The 19,264-nt window shown below is 40.6% G+C and overlaps 1 protein-coding gene across 9 annotated transcripts in view; it reads left to right on the top strand.

Moving 5' to 3' along the window:
• CLASP1 (cytoplasmic linker associated protein 1) overlaps nucleotides 1–19,264 on the top strand; it is a 165,712-nt gene that overhangs the window by 86,609 nt on the left and 59,839 nt on the right. For 8 of the 9 annotated variants that reach the window (XM_057368539.1, XM_057368537.1, XM_057368541.1 and 5 more), the window contains 3 exons: nucleotides 710–880; nucleotides 9,625–9,732; nucleotides 12,919–13,086. In XM_057368539.1, coding sequence (XP_057224522.1) covers nucleotides 710–880; nucleotides 9,625–9,732; nucleotides 12,919–13,086 — 447 coding nt within the window. Of the gene's footprint in view, nucleotides 1–709; nucleotides 881–9,624; nucleotides 9,733–12,918; nucleotides 13,087–18,175; nucleotides 18,284–19,264 lie in introns of all 9 variants that reach the window. The other variant, XM_057368546.1, reaches the window with a different exon arrangement.

Genomic DNA, 19,264 nt, shown 5'->3' with positions numbered 1-19,264 from the left:
GGTGCAGCTTTTCTGTCCTAAGTAAATGCATACTGTAATCTAAACAATACATTTCAATACAGAATGTAATAGAAAAAGCTTTGTTGGTAGAAGATAAGCTGCCTTTTTTCACCTGACCAAGGYTGGGTTCTGGCTGGTTTGTCTATAACTACACCCTGCTGAGACCTTTGATTCAAGGAGATGTTGTTGTGTAACCWACTTAACTGTGCACACAAATGCATGTTTGCTTGCAGCCAAGTAGTCAAGCTTCATGCTTAAGAGGGTGAGCATCAACAAGTGATGGGAACAACGATCCTCACGAGAAGATGAGGTGTTGGGAAGGAAGTTATTAGAACCTGGACTGAAGGACCTGCAGGTCTGTTTTGGCCAGCAACTCTCACAAGCCAGTGATGGATACTGTGGTTGAACTTTCCCATCTAGATTCTGTTAGAAATTTCTCTTTACTGGCCTGACAGCCTTTTTGATCTTTTCATTTAGGCTTGTGTCTGATAAAGTTCTTAGAGGCAGCATCAGGGCAGCACTGATGAAATATCTTTGCAGGCAGTGTGGGGAAGCCCACATTGCCCTGATAAAGCATTCTTAGTTGAGGTATTTCAGTGCCAGCAGGGAGTGTTAAAAATAGTACTTTAAACTGCTTGTCAGGCTCTTTGAAGCACACAGCTCAAAAAATTAATCTTCTTTATTCTGGATCTCCCACTCCCATCTGCAGCATCTACAGTAAGTACAAAATCTGTGTCAACACCAGGATCTCTGCAGCGATCCCGCAGTGACGTCGATGTGAATGCAGCAGCTAGTGCCAAGTCAAAAGTGACGTCTTCTGGAGCATCCACCCCCTTCAGTTCTGCTGCAGCCTTGCCCCCAGGGTCATACGCATCACTAGGTAAATCTACATGTTCTACTCTCGCAGGTAGTGTTCTTTAGTAGCACAAGGTGCCTCGCAGTTTTATTGGAATAATAAACTTGACTAGAAGAACATACCTCAGATAGTTACCAGCTCTCCAGGATCAGTGTGTGATCTCTTGCCCTTTGGGATTAAGGAAAACAAAAATACAGCAGAACTGGCTTGAAGCAACAGCTTTGAATTGTGTAATAATCTGCGTSTCACTCTTCTTTCTGGGGAAGAGCAGAACATACTATGGTTCTGGGATGTTGCTGAGGAAAATACTACTCAGTTCCTTTTGACATGTTCCCCTGTCTCTTTTCCTTCTTCTCCTTCCCTCCTTTCCTGAAACTGGTTTTCCATTAATTGTTTTATGCTTTGAATAGTGCATCATAGCTGAATTTGCTTCCTTTCTGTTTCACAAAAGAGACGGATAGAGAAGCAGAGGAGGTCAGCCTCGCTGTGTCACTGGACAGGATAAGAGTATCTGTTCCTTATGCTGACTCTTTGGATTACAGCCACGTGTCACATTATTCCCTCAGAGCATTGTGTATCGCCTTCAGGTGTCTCAGGGTTCCTTAGAACCACCTTTGCATTGAATCTTTCCTGGAGTTGCTGTCAAAGGAGTCATGGAGGAGGAAATGCAGGGCAGTGATTGACACTGTATTTGCTGACCTTCATCTCTGTTGTGAGCAGAGCTGTCATCTGAGCTCATTTCTCATTCTGCTGGTTTCTTACTKTTCTAATCCCAGACTTGTCATCGATTTACATTTACAACAGGGGAGAAACTCAGGAGTCTGTGCCTTGATTTAAGCTGTGTACATTGTCTTCACTGAGTTGGTTGAGGARTTTCTTCTTCTTAATGTAGGGCATTTGCTCTTTATTCTGTCAAAATGTAAGTGGTGAATTATATAGGGATGGTTTTTATGGATTCCTTTTTCAGACAGGTTTCTTTCATACCTGAAATGTTTTGCCTTGGCTTAGATATGTTGGTTATATTCAGTTCAGAAGTTGAATTCTTACTCTGATCTAAATTGTTCCTACTTGGTTCAAGATAGAGATGCATTGCCGTGGCAGCGTAATTGCAGAATGTGAAGTTGATGACATGWTAGTGGACTTAGAGATGCAGCCTCTTTTGGCTTGTGCTGCACTCTGTCTTCGGTAGCTAAACTGCCTTCAGAAAGTCTTATGTCACCAGGAAGAATGAAGAGGGAGAAAGTATCTACCTAAAACGGACTTGGTCCTTGAAGCCGAGATATTGAATCCAGTGTCAGTCTTGTTCTTAAATCAGCCTGCAGGAGAAAAGCAGCAGATTCACTCAAAGTGATGCAAACGTGGCTGCTCCTGAAGGATCCTGCTTCCTTTTGAGCTAGGAGGGACATTTATCACCTGCACGTTCCCTTGAGAGTAATTGTAAGGCAAACAACAAAAATGGAGTTGGGCAAAGGTTGGTTGTTGCAGGAGGGAAAAACCTGCAAGTGTTTTCRTCTGATACATCAAGGTTTGATTTGCTGCTTGGTCAAACTTTTTCATTCTCTAACTGTATTAATTTTTTTTGCATATTTATGTAGCTAATATRTAGTGCCCACTTCTGTTGATGTTACTGGTTTTTCCCTATTAACCCTTTCCTTATTTTTCTTTAATTTGCCTAAAGATGGTACTACCAGTAAAAACGAGGGTAAGCAGTCTCTCTGTGTAACTGAGATGTGTCCACAGTCGTACTACCCTACCTGGTCTCTGTTCTCAAAGTGTTACCTGGTTCTCATCCATGTTCACTGGTGACCTGCATGAAGTGTTGCATGGTTGTCCTGCTCATTTTGATGCCATGGGGTATTCTTCACTTTCTCTTCGAGCTCCTCCCTGCTAGTATCCATCAGTCTGCTTTTATGACTCTGGTCACTAAGTTGTACRTGGGTTTCTCTATTTAAAGCACTGCTTTTGGTTGAAGGTGACCTGTGTACAGACTAAAAAAAAAAAAACCCCAACAATAACCAAAAACCCCCAAAACAACACAAGGCTTTTGATTTCTTTTCTCCTTGATGTGTTAAGGTTTGCTGTGTTTTTCCATCCAAAGCTCAGGTCACAACTGCCAAATGCTTTTGGGAAGAGACTGGGCAGTGAGAGAATTGAATGAGATGATCACATGGCAGAAAAATGAGGACAGTAAACAATGATCTCTAGGGAAGGAATATGTAGTCACCCTCTTTAAACCTGAGCCCTCTCTTTTTGTTGTTAACTGTCTGAGTGAGATGGCTTACACCAAAGACAGTTGGAGGAAAGGCTTTTTTCACTAGAACACTGAGCCTGCTGGTTTGGGAAGGATCCCAGTCTGTTTTTCTGGCTCATTGTCAAAACTTGTTCTTTATTTCTTATTTCTCCATCAAAAAAACGATCACTGCGACATCACTTTTTCTGAGGTAGACAGGAGTTRAAAACAAGAATGTTTTCTACACAGAATGAAGATAGCACACTCTCCAGCAAAGCCTTTTTTTTCCCAGTGCAARTCTCTTTTCAAGGGATCTATTACTGTCATGTGGGACTGTGCTCATATCTTTGATGGCTGCTTGTATTTGGATGTGGTGGTCTGAGGAATGCCACTGTGCTGTTGTGACATCTGTGTTACTTTCCTCACTATTAGCGAAGCCTTGATTTATTATTTAGAGGGAAAAGTCTCTACCATTTTTGGAAATGGTACTTAATGTTGAAAGATGAACTGACCTTTGCGTCTTGAGCAGGAAGTGTTTGTGCTTTGTGATCTGTCAGTGATAAGGGATGTGAAGTTGGCCTGAAATCTGAATTTCTCAGTCCTGAGTTGGGTGAAAATTCCAAGTTGTTGTAATAACTGAGCTGTTTTATTACTTTTTTTTCCTTAATTTTTGACCCTTTTCTCTTCTTCCTTTCTTCTTGGTTCTGAAACCTTTCTRTTTTTGGCCTACATTTGGAATGTTGATGGTTTAATGTTTTATATGATATACCTTATGCAGCTTTTAATCCTCTCCTTGGCTGTAATGTTTGTGGAYGCCTGTTACAACAGCTGTCGTGTGGAAAACCTCTGTTTTTAGTTTTATTAAATACTTTTTTGTCATAATGCAGAAGGGGGGGGCTTGGTTATTGTTTTCAATTAGAAGCAGATTTGACTTGGTAAAAATCTGTAATAGAAACCAGCAAGTTGCTTGGGGGGCAGGGAAGATTGTGATGAACTTTCAGAAATTCAGAAATTGAGTTTGCTATGCCYTAAGTGTTAAATACCAAATCTTATATCTTCTTTTTGCCATAGGATTCTCACTTTTTTTTGAGAAGGAGGATCAGGGAGAATTAAAACTACACAGTACACTGTAGCCATAGTATTTTGAGAATGAGTTTAATCACTGTTTGAAACTCTTCATCTTAGTTTTCCTTTGAAATAGTTCAGGGAGAAAAAACCCTTTATTCAGGATTCAGTGTGACCTTCAGTGAATGATGAAGCTGAGTAAGGTCTTCTGCCAGCCCTGTGATCTTGCAAATTGAGTCAGGAACTACAGGAAAGACAAAACTTTGTATTCTTGACATAAATRTAAAAACTAAGAGGGTGGAAGAAGAGAAAAGCATCCTCTTGCTCTGGAAATACAGGAGGAAACAAAACATAAAGCAGAAGTGTCAACTACTCATGCCCCTTTAATTTGTTTTGGGTTTTTTGCAGGTCACCAGTAAGCAATTTAAGAGAAACACCCTGTGTCTTTTTGTGTGGTTTAGCTTGACATTAAATCTGCAGTCTGGTTCCCATCATGGCTTTCTGTAGCTACATTGTAAAATTCTCATTCCCCTCAGCCAGGAGCCAGCATTGTGTGGATTTGGCAGTTCCCGTCTGCTTTGCCCTTGGTTCTCCTCAGTGGTTTGGTTTGGAGTCAGGCAGCTCAAAAAAATGAGCAAGACAGAATAGGTGATGCCAGTGACAGGAATGCCAACTCAGAGATGATTATCAGTSCTTTGGTTTTAAGTTGTGACATCCCAGTTGGCAGATAGTGTTGAAATGCACTTCCTCCTGGAAAGGKAGGTGAGTCTGTACCAGTGAGAGTTGTGCAGGTCTTCATGCAGTGCACAGGAATGCCTTGATGGCCCAGACCCTTCATGTGTGGGCATCTGTTGAATTTCATTAAGGGCTTTATGCACAGAAAGTTCAAAAGAGATAAACCTTTATCCTAAAGTCTTAATCTTTAGAGCTAGTGCTAGTGAAGTGGCACTTGTGTCATGTTTGTTATACCTGATTAAAGGGAAACCTTGCAAAAGTTTCTGCTTATTTTATCATGAAATGGCTTTTCAAGGAATATTTTAAAAGGGTGTGTAATACTGACTTCCATTACAGAAGAATGGCTCAGAGCATTTGTTATCTTTTCTTCAAAGCAAGCATAAATTCAAGGCCATCAGACAAGCCATTCTGCAAAAGGGAAAGCACARTTGCTGGTTTGAACTGCGACTGGCAAGTTTAAAACAAAATCAGAAATTTGCAATCGGTGGCACAATTTTAGAAACTTTTAGTATTCAGAAGAAAGGAAATCAAGTAGGGTTCAGATAGGCTCAGGTGGACACCTTGAGTGCATTATCAAAGGCTTTGGAAATAATCCAAGTTTAAAGAAATTGCCATTCCTGTTTTTTCCTCTGCCTTAAAGCTCGTCCTTTAGGGCGATTCAAAGTGATGCCGGACTATGGTATGTTCTGTGGAACTGTTCAGGCAGTGGGTTTCTTACTTGTCTTGGTCTATCCCTTTGCAAGTGCTGAGTTGATTTGCCTGTGTTTGTTTGTGTAGGGYAAAGTGGAGTGACTGTTGTTCACTGAGCCCTCTGTTTTGGAGGGAATTCTACAAAACCCAGAGGCAGCACAGCCTCATGGTTTCCTGTGAGGATCGAGTGTTTCTCAGGGACAGCAGAGTCAGAGGTCTTTCTGTTGTTGGACAAATGCTAAATACGCATAGAAACCATTCCAGTGGTGGTTGTAAAAAGTTTTGTAAAGATTTCTCTATAAAGCATGTTTTTAATTGATCTCTGTGCATCTCCCATGACCATGTATCATTTAGCAGTGATACAGCTTCGGGATCCTAGAGACTCTTTCAGGAACATTTTTCTCCAAGTGGGCCAAAATCCTCAGTGCCGGGTAACCTAAATGCATTAACCTGATCTCTGAAGAGACCATCATTGTCCCAATGCTCCCATGTATAACTTGTGCAGTTGTAGGTGTCACTATTCACAGCATGGAATTGATTAAACTGAGTTGTGGAGCTGTTATGTACCATTTATAGACTGTTTGAAAACCATTTTCTTCAGTGTAATACACAGACTGAATGCCATAAAGTTTATGAGTGTTCTGAGCCCTGGGAAGTGGTGTTGCTGCAGTATCCACCTAGAGGGCTCAGAGCAACCTGCCAGCTGAAGTCTCTTGGAAAGCACGAATGTTACCTTGGAATCTTCCTTCACTTGTTCCTTTTCTGAAAAAAACCCAAAAACAACCTTCATAGGTTTAGGCATTTGTTAGACATTTCAGGGTTGATTCTGAGCCATTGTTGTAAAAATGACAATAACTTTGAAAAATAAAACCAAAGCCTCCTAAAATATCCAGAAATGCTTTCTTAACACAAAGCATTTATATGGAGTCTTGCAAAATCTTTTCTGCTGTACCAACAGCAATGTGTCACATGTCAAATTCAGATCAAGGGCTTTTTTATGGTTTTTGGAAACTAGTTGGGGCAGTCTTTATCTGTTCCCTTGCTGTGCTGTTGTTAGGATGCAATAATGCTGTTAAAAGCAGCAGAAAAAGAATGTTTATGAAATATGGATTGCTACATCTTCAGTTTGAGCTAGATTTGGAGACAAACCCACTTGAAAGCGAAGAAATTTTGGGAGGGGAGGTGTTCGCTTGAATTTAAGAACAACAGAAAAGTCTAAACTTACTAGATACGTTATTTCCAGTCCTGCTTGCAATTAATTTTTCTGTCTGGGTTAGAGTGATAAAGCCACACACATAGTCCTACGTGCAAAGAGGTCTTGGATGTGATTGAAGACACTTGGTTGCAAATGAAGTTCCTGGGATAATGTAGAAGGCACATTCATGATGTATAGATTAACTATTATATATGCATGATGTGCTTAATATAATATATAGTAAAATCCATTTGCACTGTGCAAGTCTGGTGCAGTGTTCGTTCAGATGCTTGTCAGCATTTTTGAAAGGATGAGAAAACCAGTCTTAGAGTTGAGATTCAGTTCCTTCTGTGGAAGAACAACTTGTCTCACACTGTTCTCTCTGACACTCAATAGGCCTAAATCGATGTGCAAATGTACCAGTCCAGAAGGAAGCAGAATTTTGTTCCTGGGCATACATTCATTCATTCAGAAACTGCTGAAGTTGGTAGGAATCTGTCCACCGGCCCTTGGGGGTTTCAAAATAGAGCCAAGTTCTCTGTTTCCAATCCTGCTGATAATCATATCTTAATTAAGTTTGACGCATTAGTTCTGTGGTATTTTTTAAAGCTTCTAGATTTGGTTTCAGATACTAATCTCACTTTGACCTTATGTATTATTTTAGGCTTTGTATTTCTTAAGGTGGAAGAGTCACATATATTGTCCCAGTTTTCCCCATCTTAGTCACATACTGATGAAGATGCAAGGGGAAAAAAGGCTTTTGTAGATGCAGAAAAATCCAGGAATTGGAGGATTTTAAGTTGCTGTTGTGTAAGAGGAGGAGACATCAGTCCCTTCTCACCCATTCTTGGCCCATGCACATCACTAAATGTGTATTCCAGTACTGCCTGTTACTGTGTGTAATGTTGAATTTCAGCTTGATTTCCCCCAAGGACTTCTGCAATGCCAAGGCCTCTTGTTGGCCATCTGGAAGGATGTAAATGAATTCCATTACTGCTTCCTAAGACTGCTTAGCTTTAACTTCATGTCTTACTGTGATGCCCTCCTGATAGAAAGGAAGGGAAACCTTGAGGCCTCTGAGAGGAGCACGATGTCTGTCTGCCTCTTTCCCCATGTCTGCCTTCCTTGAGTTGGGATTTGGGTCCATACCTTGTTAGCAGGTGACAGAGTGGCTCTGCTCACCAAACATGCATGGGGTGGGACTGGGCAGGCAGAGAGCTCTAGAGCTGCCATCATGCTGACCCTTTGTAAGGTGTGCCCCGGAGCAGAGCAATGTGCAGCCTTGCTGGTGGTAAAGAAGACACAGCAGTCACTTTCATGGCTGTTGGACCCACATGGGTGTTCTCAGAGCTTGTTCACTTGAGCCAGTGGTTAAAATGTTTTGTTTGTGTTTTCCCAGTTTTATGCTGATGATTTCTTCCATGTCTTGTTTATAAACAATTGTTTGAATGTACATACCTTTACTTTGCCTACTGAGCTGTTTTAAAGCGATGGTGGAGAGGTTTGAAGTAGAGCTGTCTTGTAAACTTTTTCCCTTGCAAACCAGTTTAGCCTTTCTTCTCCAAGTTAAGCATCTCCTTGTCACTTTGTGTCTAGCAGAAGCTTGCAGACTATGTTATGAATATTTTGAGAGCTCAGAGAAGGAACATAGCTCCCAATTGCTCTGTCTGGGCTGCTTGCCATTGTCTTGTCCTGCATGTGTGCCTTATGTGAAGTGGGTTTTTTTGGTTGGGAAGTGTTTGTCGCCCTGTTCATATTTTTCTGTGTGCTTATGGTGGAGACAGAGGGCAGGAGATGAGTATCTGTAAACAGTGGGTGCAGTTGTCTAGACTCTCCTCTTACCTGCTGTGGGTTTTTTCCTTTCATTGTTGTGCCTGAAACTTGAAGTCATCCTCTGAATGCAGGATAGCACTGGCATGAGTCCTGAGAAAAAACTTCAGATTTGGCTAAGAACTGATGTGTTGAAAAGTACTGATGGAGGCTTTCTTTGTGTTGCTCCTAATTATCATTTCTTTCCCATTAACTAGAGACAGATAATTGGATCTTAGCACTGGAAAGAACATTCTGTAGGAAACAGCCCTGCCCCAGGAAGGGGATGATCCGATGACCCTGTAAGCTTTCCTAGCTCAAATTTCTGTGGCTTTTTCATGAGGAAAGGACAGAACAAGGACCAAGAACACTCTCTGTTTAACACTCCATTCTCTGCTTAAATAAAGAGAAGGCACCAGACTCTTTTCCTCAGCATTGATTGTGTTAAATAGGGCTCTCCATTACAAGTAAAGTTACACTGATCTCTGGATAAATATGAGGGACCTGTAAACAGCAGGCAAAATTCAATGAGCCTGAAATAAAAGTGTGGTCAGACTGCGGTGACAGACTGTCACAGGAGAGCATGCCAGCCTGCACAGGTGGAGCAGGATATAAAACACCTGACAGCTAGCTGGAAATCCCAGCGATGGAACTTGGGAGGGCATCTGTCACATCTGTCTCTGCAAGGGTGATCACCTTGTCAGAAAGTAATAATTTGATACAGGAAGCTGCATTTAGGAGACTTGAAATTTTTTATTGTTCCTTTGTAAAGAAGCTACTATAGAACAGAAGCAAAGGCTATAGAGAGGTAATATTTTTTAATTAAACTGGCTGATGGCATCACAGAAAGCAAAGAAGGTTTTGGACTCACAGACTGTGGCTGTTTCCACTCCCTCTCCTGCATCTCAGCCAGCCTAATGAAAGGTGTTGCCTCTCCCTATAAAGCTCTTTTGTACCCTGGGTAATTGTGTGTGTAGTGTGTTAGACGCTGCTGCTGCCTTTGTAAGAAACTTTTTAAGTCTGATGGTTTTTGCATTCCTGCAGGTCGGATTCGTACGAGGAGACAGAGCTCTGGCAGTGCCACCAGCGTCACCTCAACTCCTGCTGACACTCGAGGCCGCAGCTGCGCTAAAGTCGTTTCCCAGTCCCAGCGTAAGAATTGCTTTATTCCTGGGGGGCAGAACAAAGAGTTATTAATAATTTCTCTTGAATTGCAGTAGGATCAGCAGAGAATTGGGCTCACTTTGGATGTGTAGTGAAATGGATCCCCACCTAGCCAGTGTGTGCTCCTGCTGACAGAGGGGCCCCAAATCCCAGTGCTTGGTTGCTGCCTTTTTTAACCAGTTGTGCAGCAGGATTTCATGTYGCTGTGATGTGTAGCTCTAAATAACAGGCACTGGGTCCTGCTGAGACACCCCCTGTGCCTGTAGCTGACTGCTTGCYCTGCCAAGCTTCTGCTTATGTGACTATTTCTGTATGTGTGAACACGTGAGCTGTCTAAAATTAATGGGGTTTGGCATCAGTTGAAAATAGGACATTACCTATTTTGTGTAGAGATGGGAAAAAGGGTTCTGCTTTGATTCACATGACACATCTGYGCTCTCTGGCTTCCTGGCAAGGCATGGTTTTCTCCTAGGAGCCACACATATGGTGCTGCTGCATATTTGTCATGTGTATCTRAGGAGAATTTTGTCACTCAGACTTTAAAAAGGAGCTAGGGGGAGGGAGAAACTCCCTGTTATGAGGACCTTCAGCCTGATGAATAAGAGAAGATTGGGTTTGTGGAAGGACCTGTCTGTTCTGAGGAATTGTCTTGCTTTGTACCTCTATTTGAAAGCCCTTCTTTGTTCATTCTTTCATTGCTTTGCTCTGTCATGCTGGAGGGATGAAAAAGCAGTTTGTAGCCTTGTGTTAGGCTGGGAGAACTGCAGAAAGACTTAGTATATTGAGCATGAGGCCAAATGGAAATCTTTACATTGAGGTCATAAGGATATATTTGGCCTTTGGGATGCTAATGTAAATTGATTTCTAATGTGCTGAACCTAAAACTGATCCAAAGCCAGAAGTGAACCTTTTTCCTAAACTTAGTTTGGTGGGAAATGACCAGATAAGACAAGTCTCAGAAGTATTTAAAGAATAGTTAAATATTTTTTAAAAGTTTCAAAGATTATGGACCTAATTTTTCTACAGAATGCCTTATGAAGATTTAGAATGGTCATCTCTGGATCTGCTGCCTTGGTCTAGTTTGCAGAGTTTTCGGCCTAGCCCAGCCAGATGTGATCTTTATCTTTAAGCCAGACATTGCGTGGAATAACTTATGAATTCAAATCTAATGAGTCAGTCACAGGACCAAATTCACTATGTCCACACAGTGGACAACCATGTTGTAATTCCACAGACTGGGTTGGGGGGTAATTTAGATCAGAACTTGGGGCTTGGTGTCTTGGTTGACATTTTGCTGAGAAGCTGGTCAGCCTTGGGAAGTTTAGTTGCATCTGCACATTAACTCACTGCCTTCTGCAGAGTGACATGTTTGTAAATTAATCTGTCTGTATTGTGTATAGCACAAACCGCATGCTGAACGCTGTATTGTCTTGCTGTCTTTTAATCCACTTTTTGCCTGTCCCTTGGTCTGCCCTCATAATCAAGGATCCAGATCAGCTAATCCTGCTGGTGGTAAGAAACGTTTTCCCTTTCTTGCTTTTTCACGTTATTTYCTTCACATTTTTTTAACTGCTAAGCTTTTAGCTTCCCTCATTCTCTCCTGTGACACTTTAAAAGCATTTTCTTCAAGTCATAAATCAAAATGTCTATGGCAGGTGATTTTGCTTGCTCCCAGTAATCAAACTATGGTAAGCATACGCTCTGATGTCGAAGCTGGCTCACTGCTGTAGCTCAAACCCCAGGGGCTGAATTCTTCTCTCAGTTACTTCAGTGGAACCCTGCTGGCATGAGTGAGATGACTTTTAGGTTGTGGTGCTGTGTGGAAGACTGGCATCTGTCACTTTGGGGTGGGGAGGATGGAGCCAGCACCACATCAAGTATTGGAGTATATTTGATTGGTTCAGAATGGCTCTGGCCAAGAAATTGGAGGGGGCAAGTAAGTTAAAATAATACATGTGTTACAGTGTTGTTCATGAGACTGCTTTATAGAGTTGCGTATCTTCTTAAATGGAGAGAGGAGAGTAGTCTTTTAACTCTTACTGGTTGTAATAGTACCTGGAAATGAAATTTTTGTGACATGTGCAGATGCATTTCAGAAAGAAATCAACATAAATATTCGTTCAAAATGTAAGCTTGCCTGAGTATGGTCTTGCAACCTTTGCAAATATAATTTCCATGGTTGCTTCAGCAAATAAATTGAATATCAGAAATAGTAATGGCTCATTACTATTACAGTAACAGCTGGTTTTCAGGAACTCACATACCTGAATAAAAAAAAAAGTAATCAATCCTGCAATTATTTATGATTACCTTTAATCTAGCATGACTTAAGTTTCAAACAATTTACCAAATGAAGACTCACAGAAATAAGTATTAGTCATCTCATTGAGTTAGACAGCAAGAGTCTTTCAGATAGAATTGTCTACTGCAACTGGAATGTAAATATGTAGATAAATCTTGGTTAGTAGACTGTCTTGCAGACAACATGGCTTAGAAGAAGTGTAAAGCTGCCATGGACTATTCAAAAGACAAGGAAAAATAAAACAGGCCAACTACTCAACTTGCTAAAAAATATTATAATCTGAAAAATAAATAACTTAGGTTTAACGAGCCAGACCTAAGTAAGCCAGCATCTCTACAAGTGTGAGAGGCTCACATGGTTGTTACCTGTGCTGATCTGTTCAGATGTGCTGGGTGTTCTATTTTCCTTCACCAAGTTATTTCACAAAAGCAATGCCCCCACTGCAGTGTAGCACGAAGCTGCCTGAGCTGCTTTGCAGCAGGTGACCTGTGCCAGAAGCCAGGGCACTGCAGCACAGCTCTGCACACAGCCTGGTTGGTGTTGCTTCGTGAGGAGGTGAGGCAGCCTGGGAATCCCTTGCTGCTGCAGCAAGGCTGCCCCAGCACCTCCACAAGCTCTTCTGAAGCCAGCTGGGGTGTTTGTACACTGCAGAGTCTGCTTTGGGCTTGATCTCCATGGGCAGTCCAGGGCTGCTGATGTCAGTGTTCATTGTCCAAAGGCTTTCCTCAGTCTTTCAAGTTCTTCCATTAGTTTTCTGAGTGATTTGGATTAAATTCTAACCTAGAGCTGATAGTGTTCCAGTTTTGCTGTCAGTGTGTTTACAATCTCGGAGGGTTTTAATTGTTTTTTCCTTATTTCTGGTTCTTTTCTAGCTGGTAGCCGCTCCAGTTCTCCGGGTAAGCTCTTAGGAAGCTCCTATGGTGGCCTGAGCAGTGGAACATCCCGAGTGCAGCCAGTGCCATCATCCGCAGAGAAGCGCAGCAAGATTCCTCGGAGCCAGGGATGCAGTCGGGAGACGAGTCCCAACAGAATAGGCCTAGGTAAGAACAGTCACTGCAGTGACATGCTGTGCTTGAAGGAGGGGCTTTCCTGTTCACTGGGAAACTGTTCATGTTGCTCTTACTCTTCTGAGTTTTTCAGCTGACAAATTAATGTGATTGTGGTTTGTAGGAGGGTAACTTCAATTTTCCAGGTTGAGCTTATGGTTTCAAAGTAAGCCTGAAGATGTYATGACGTGTTTTCTGTTTGATATTCAATGCGAGCAATGGTTTTAGATCAGGCAGCAAAAACAATTGTCATGAATAACCATCACAGCTAAAAGACCTCATTTCAGTTTAGTCCTAAAATGAGTTGAGCAGTCTTTACAGTTGCTTGGAATCAAGGGCAAAAAGCACCTTCTTGGATTATTTCAGAAATTTCGCATCTTAAATGGTTTCTTTATCTCATCCTTAATATCCTGGAGCCACGTTCTTAGACCACATTTTAGACTTATGCATTAATTGTTCTGCTTTCGRTACTCTTGTCTCAGTGATTGTTATGTAAATATTCTGTAATAGTTTCTATTTTCAAATTTATCAGCACACTTTTTTTAAAGTCAGGTGAGTAAATGTCATATATATAAAACTGTGTATCTGAATTCAAGTGAGAAAGTATTTAATGTGCTATCTGAACATTTTCATTTTTTAATAGAAATTATAAGTTTGAAGCTAATGTAGAAGAACATTTTAAACGATACTGACACTAAATTATTTTTTTTATCTCCAAAGACTTTATTAGTARATTGAAATTGATTGAAATTATACCCTTACTGTTGGCAATTACATTTTTAACTATTRCCTTAGCAATGGTTTTATATTTTACATTTGATGTGCATTTTTATTTAGAGGATATTGGTAATAAAGAAGTATTTTATTCATTCTTTCCAGTATACTGAAATGAATTTAAAGCAYCTGAGTGTATATGCCATTATGATTCATAAAAAATGCTGCATACTCATTGTGATTGCTTTTCCAAATTAAGTGTTTTTCTCATGTCTGATCTATTTTATGGCCTCTATGAATACATTGTGCTTTCCTGTTCGTTGCTTTTAAAATGTGAAGTGCCTCCCAAATACTAGAGATAATTGTTCTGCTGTCACTGTGTAGAAGAGTATTGTTTTTTAGGAGGAAGCAAAGAATGGTGGATGGTGTCATCTCACTTGCTTAAGCTGATCATCATTATGTGGTCTGATTTGAAACATTCTCGAGCACCTGAGGGGAAATGGCCTTGTGTAAAATCCTCACTCTTGGGTTGCCTGCTTTCAGGTATATTACAGGAGCCTTGAATTCTTTTGAAAGAGTAATTTGTACCTCATTGCTCTGATGTGCTCCCCGAGAACACAATCAGTGCTTGTTCTTTGAGAGTGGGAGAGAGCTCTGACATTTATCAGATGTGTGGCTTTCACCTATTCCCTCCAGACTGATGGACASAGCCTGAACAGGAGTGTCTGACACTTTACTGTTCAGTTGCAGAAATTTTGTTTATTGGATGTTGAAATTTGTGATACTGACCCGGAGAGAGATAGCTTTTGAGCTGTCAGCTAAATACTATTATTCCATTATATTTATTACTTTATAACATAGTAGCTAACAGTATTTTATGCTTCCTTATTGTGTTGCTTCAGTCTCTACATTTTCTTGATATTTTATTTTGTTTGTTCATTTCATTAAATAGACTCCCACTCACCTTAATTCTAAATAAACCTTCCACTGGGGTTTTTCAGGCCCTTCTGGGGCAGTAGCAACAATACCCCTCTGCATGTGGGTGCCTGTTAGCATCAGAACCTTGCTGCTAGCTTTGATTTCCATGATGGCTACAGGTATCCGTGAAGTAGATTCCTTCTGTGTGCTGGGAACCTTGAACAAGTATTTGTTTTTTTCCCAGAGTCAGCATGAGGCACATTCAGTGTGCTGAGGTCTTGTGTGGTCACCTGTATGGTGCTGCTTGTGACACTTYAGTTTTAAGCTTGCTTCTGCTTAAGCTGTCTGCTCAGTGAGTTTTACTATTGGTGATACCCTGTTGGGAAGGAGCAGTATAGAGCAGTTAATATTGAGCTTTTCTTTGGGYCCCTTGAAGGAGTTCATCTGCTCAAACAGCTGATGACCATTTCCCATTGAAAATTCCCAGCCTGAAGTTAGTTCTCTTRGATGCTCTGCAGGTCATGTGGCACAGCTGGATCTGGAAGCAGTGAGAGATTCAAAATAGCCATTTTCCAAAAAGTGGAGCAGGCACAGTCAGTTTCATGCAGCAGCACTCTGTCTGTTGGGATTATGCTGTGCATGTTTATTGGAAATCTGAAGGCAATTCTTGACTTGCCTTGACTGGGTGTTCCCCACTGCAGAGCTTTCCTTTGGCTGTTTGGCAGARTTTCAGACTCTTTAAAATGCTGGTATTGATGTAAAGAAAGTGTCTGCTGATTTTTAGTCTCCACTTAAGAATCATTAAAATTCACACCCTAATGAAATACAGTTTCTTCCAAGTGGTAGATTGATAAACAGGGGCACTTTCATGTTCTGCGGGTGMTATTTGCATCTGTTGGGTTCCACTGATCTAAGACAGCTTAGATGTTATAGTGATGGTGTGAGCTATGTCCAAGGGCTCTGACTTTCCAGATGAAATTGCTAAATTTCCTGGATGTACAGTACACATTAGAAAGTTGGAATGCAACTGAAAACAGCCCATCCTTGTCCTGTCCTAGACTTTTCTCACAGCAGAGCTGTGAGTGCACACACTTGTCTGCTTTCATCCTKCCTGCTCCTCTTAATCCATTTTGCTACTCATTCACTTGGTTTCTGTCCAACTTTTGGGGATTGAGAATTCTCAAATTGAGACTTGTGTCTGTGTTCTCTGCTTTTGCTCCCTGCACTGCAGAGACTGGCTGTCACAGTATGAGAGACTTAACCTAAATGACAACACTSCTGTCCTTTACTGCTGGCAGTGTCTAAAGGAAATAGCCTTGAGTAGCTGATAGAAAATCTTCCCTACACARCACAGTGGTGAAAGGGTGAGGCAGGTGCCTGGGAGTCCACAACAGACTCATCTTTCAGTTCTTTTCAGTCCATTTTTTTTCTTTTCTTTTGTTTCTAGTAACATGCAGCCCTTTTATTTGACCATTGATTCTGAAGAACCCAGCATTTGGTTTTGGGTGTTCTGTTTATGCAATCAGTATTATGCTTCATCAGTAGCATTGTCCTACTAATGTGTTCTCATGGAGTTAAAGTGCATTTTTTCATACTTCATGCTGCTGCTGTTAGCTGGTATGGAATGAAAATCTATTGTGTGCATCCATTAATATTTTCAATCATTCWCATCTCTCCCTCTCTAAAGAGCCTTTACTGTTTTTAGTAGGGTTGTATTGTATTAAAAATGGGCAGATCTTCTCTGCTTAAGAGAAATAACTGCTTGGGCCATCGTGTTGTGAAGGCTGCCATTATTTACATCTAAGCATGGGACCCAAGAATGAGAAGTTTGCTTCTGGAGAGTTTGCAATTTCAAGCCAAGTATTTGTGTGGAGAATTTTAGTACCTGTAGCTCACCTGTCAGCTTTTCCCCTTGTACATCTGAGATGGGATTATTGTACTCATGGACCCTAATTTCATCCAGTCCTTATAGTTTAGTCTGTTTTATTTATTGTAAGACCATTGAACTCAGTACCATTAAACATTCTGGTGATCTAATCAGCTTGGTTGATAKCTCATCTTGCATTGTTTGACATCAKTGGTCAACCATCAGAACCATTAATTCAGCTGAGAGAYACGAACTGGGTTTTGCAAAACTGGGAGGGATTTGACAAAGCAAGAATCTGGAAGAAATCTCTCTTTGAATTTTAAAGCCTAAATATGAAGGTTTCTATTCTGTTCTGTACTGTTTTGCTTGAAGGGTGCTAATATACCCAGTGTATGCAAGAGCACTGAAGCACTGTAGAGGAATGTTAGCTTGAGTCTAGGCATTTAAGTTCTGTATACCATCTAATACAGATTTATAAGAATATATATTATTCTGAAGCATGCAAATTACATTATTTTTATAAAAACAAGGATACAGTCGAAGTATTAGCATGTTCATGTTATGCATTTGTATCTTTGCTGTGCTGTCATCAAAGCTGGTAGATTAGGTTTTACTCCGTGCCTGAGAAAATTCCTTAATTCCTGAACACTTGAAATATRCTACTGCCTTTTCAAAACAGTGAGGGAAATCCCTCTTGTCATTAAATTCTCCTGACAATTAACTCCTGCTTTTGCCCTAAGAAAATATTGTATTCTTTCCCAGGTATAAAGCTTACTGAATAACTTTCGGCAAACATTTGTCAAACATGTAGGGTTTCAAACATCTGCAAACTTGTAGGGTTTTGTCAAAGTAAAGAATATAGTTAAAAGCTCCCCTGAACTATGCATGTATCTCAATATGTGTGCATATAAAACCATAAAGATAAGCTTTTAGAAATGTCTGAGGAGCAGAAGTTAGCTTCTGTTAAATATCTGAAGCTACTGCTGTCTTCAAATTCAAATCACTTTTTAACCTGTCTTTCAGGTATTCAGATTCTAAATGTTTTTTTCCCAGTATCTTTCACTGGAGAAAGATCTCTCTGCAGGTCTGTGCAGTACATCTTTCTTTTCCTTAGGATATTTGTTTAAAAAACTATCCTTGTGAAAGGCAAATCTATGTAAAAATATCATATTGGTATTCTGATTACTTAAAAGAATTTTGWCTGCTATTTTGTTCCAGAAGGGTGTTTATTTTATAATTAAGGAAGAAATATTCTGGGAGGGTTTCTTTGAGCCTCATCTGTTTTGCAACAGTAGAGCTTCSCTAAATGATTGAAGATTCCTGCTCTACTTGAATAACAAAACTTGGATTGCTTAAGAAAAAAAGCAGACTGACAGCCAGACATTAATGCTGCTGAAATTTCACATCACAAACACACCTCAGCATGTAAGGTAGTTGGTTTGTAAAGAGCCTGAGCAGGCTGCTGCACATTGTAATTACTAATGTAATAATTACCATAACTAACAGAAATGTGACTTGACTTTGAGCTTTCTGTCCTCATTAAACTTGTTCACCTTCTCTGAAACTCTCCATGCTGCATGCTAGCACGGAGCAGTCGTATCCCCCGACCCAGCATGAGTCAGGGGTGCAGTCGTGATACCAGCCGTGAGAGCAGTCGAGATACAAGCCCTGCTCGGGGCTTCCCTCCACTTGGTGAGTACATGTAGGCATTGGAGCTTTAAGGGTCAATATTTTTTTCCTTTTTCCCTTGTTGTGATTGCCCTTTCAAGACACTGCTAGGCGGAATGAGCTCTTTTCTGTCCTCTGGATTCCTGACACTCCCCGTTTCCAGCCCCGTTTTTTCCTCCCTCTGTTTTCTTCTGCATGCTTCAATTCTGGTCCTCAGCATTTCACTGTAAGCAGGGAAATAGCTTAGTTTGAACTTCTGCAATTTTTAGTTTCATTGAATCAGCTTGTATGGGGCTGCTGCGCTTYGCTTAATAACACCGATGGAAATYTATGGGAGGGCAAGCCTGGATTTTCTAGGACAGAGTGAAGTAGTTTTGTAGCATCGTAGCCTTTTATTGAGTGACTCTCAATTATTCATGATTCGATTTTCTTACAGCTAGRTACAGTTACAGTATATAATTTCTATTCTAAATCCTCCAGTGAAGATAGCAGCTCTCTTTTTGTGGAGATTTTACAGGACAGTCAATCGCCAATGAAGTTGTACTGCTGTTGTGTAGGAAACTTTGTCAGGCAACCTAAAATGAAGGAAAGACTGAGATTTTAAAGGAGCATCATTAAAGTGCAGCTTAAGTGTACAGTACAAATAGAAAATCTCATTACACTTACTACATGCAGAAGTTTTTCTGCACAATGCTAAATACAGCAAGATAGTTAATGTTTCTGATCGARTACCATATCATATATTCAACCAAATTCATTACTTGTTTATTAAAACTTGTCATCTCAGACATGAAATACAGTTTATTTCCAGGCCCTCTTCATTTATGTAGTAATTTAATGGAAAATGGTGTTACAGGATCTATTTTGTACGTAGTGACATAATACAGTTCTATGGTGTAATGTGTAAATGGAGCAAGCGTAAGTTGGATATTGGAGAAGCTTTTGGGCTCAAAGACTTCATTATATTGAGCTATAAAATAATCTATTTACATTAGCTSTAATACC

This window comes from Malurus melanocephalus, unplaced genomic scaffold (assembly GCF_030028575.1).
Source record: "Malurus melanocephalus ecotype Western Australia unplaced genomic scaffold, MMel_1.1 scaffold_94, whole genome shotgun sequence".
NCBI classification, from domain to species: Eukaryota; Metazoa; Chordata; class Aves; order Passeriformes; family Maluridae; genus Malurus; species Malurus melanocephalus.
This window is presented reverse-complemented; position numbering and strand designations above follow the sequence as displayed.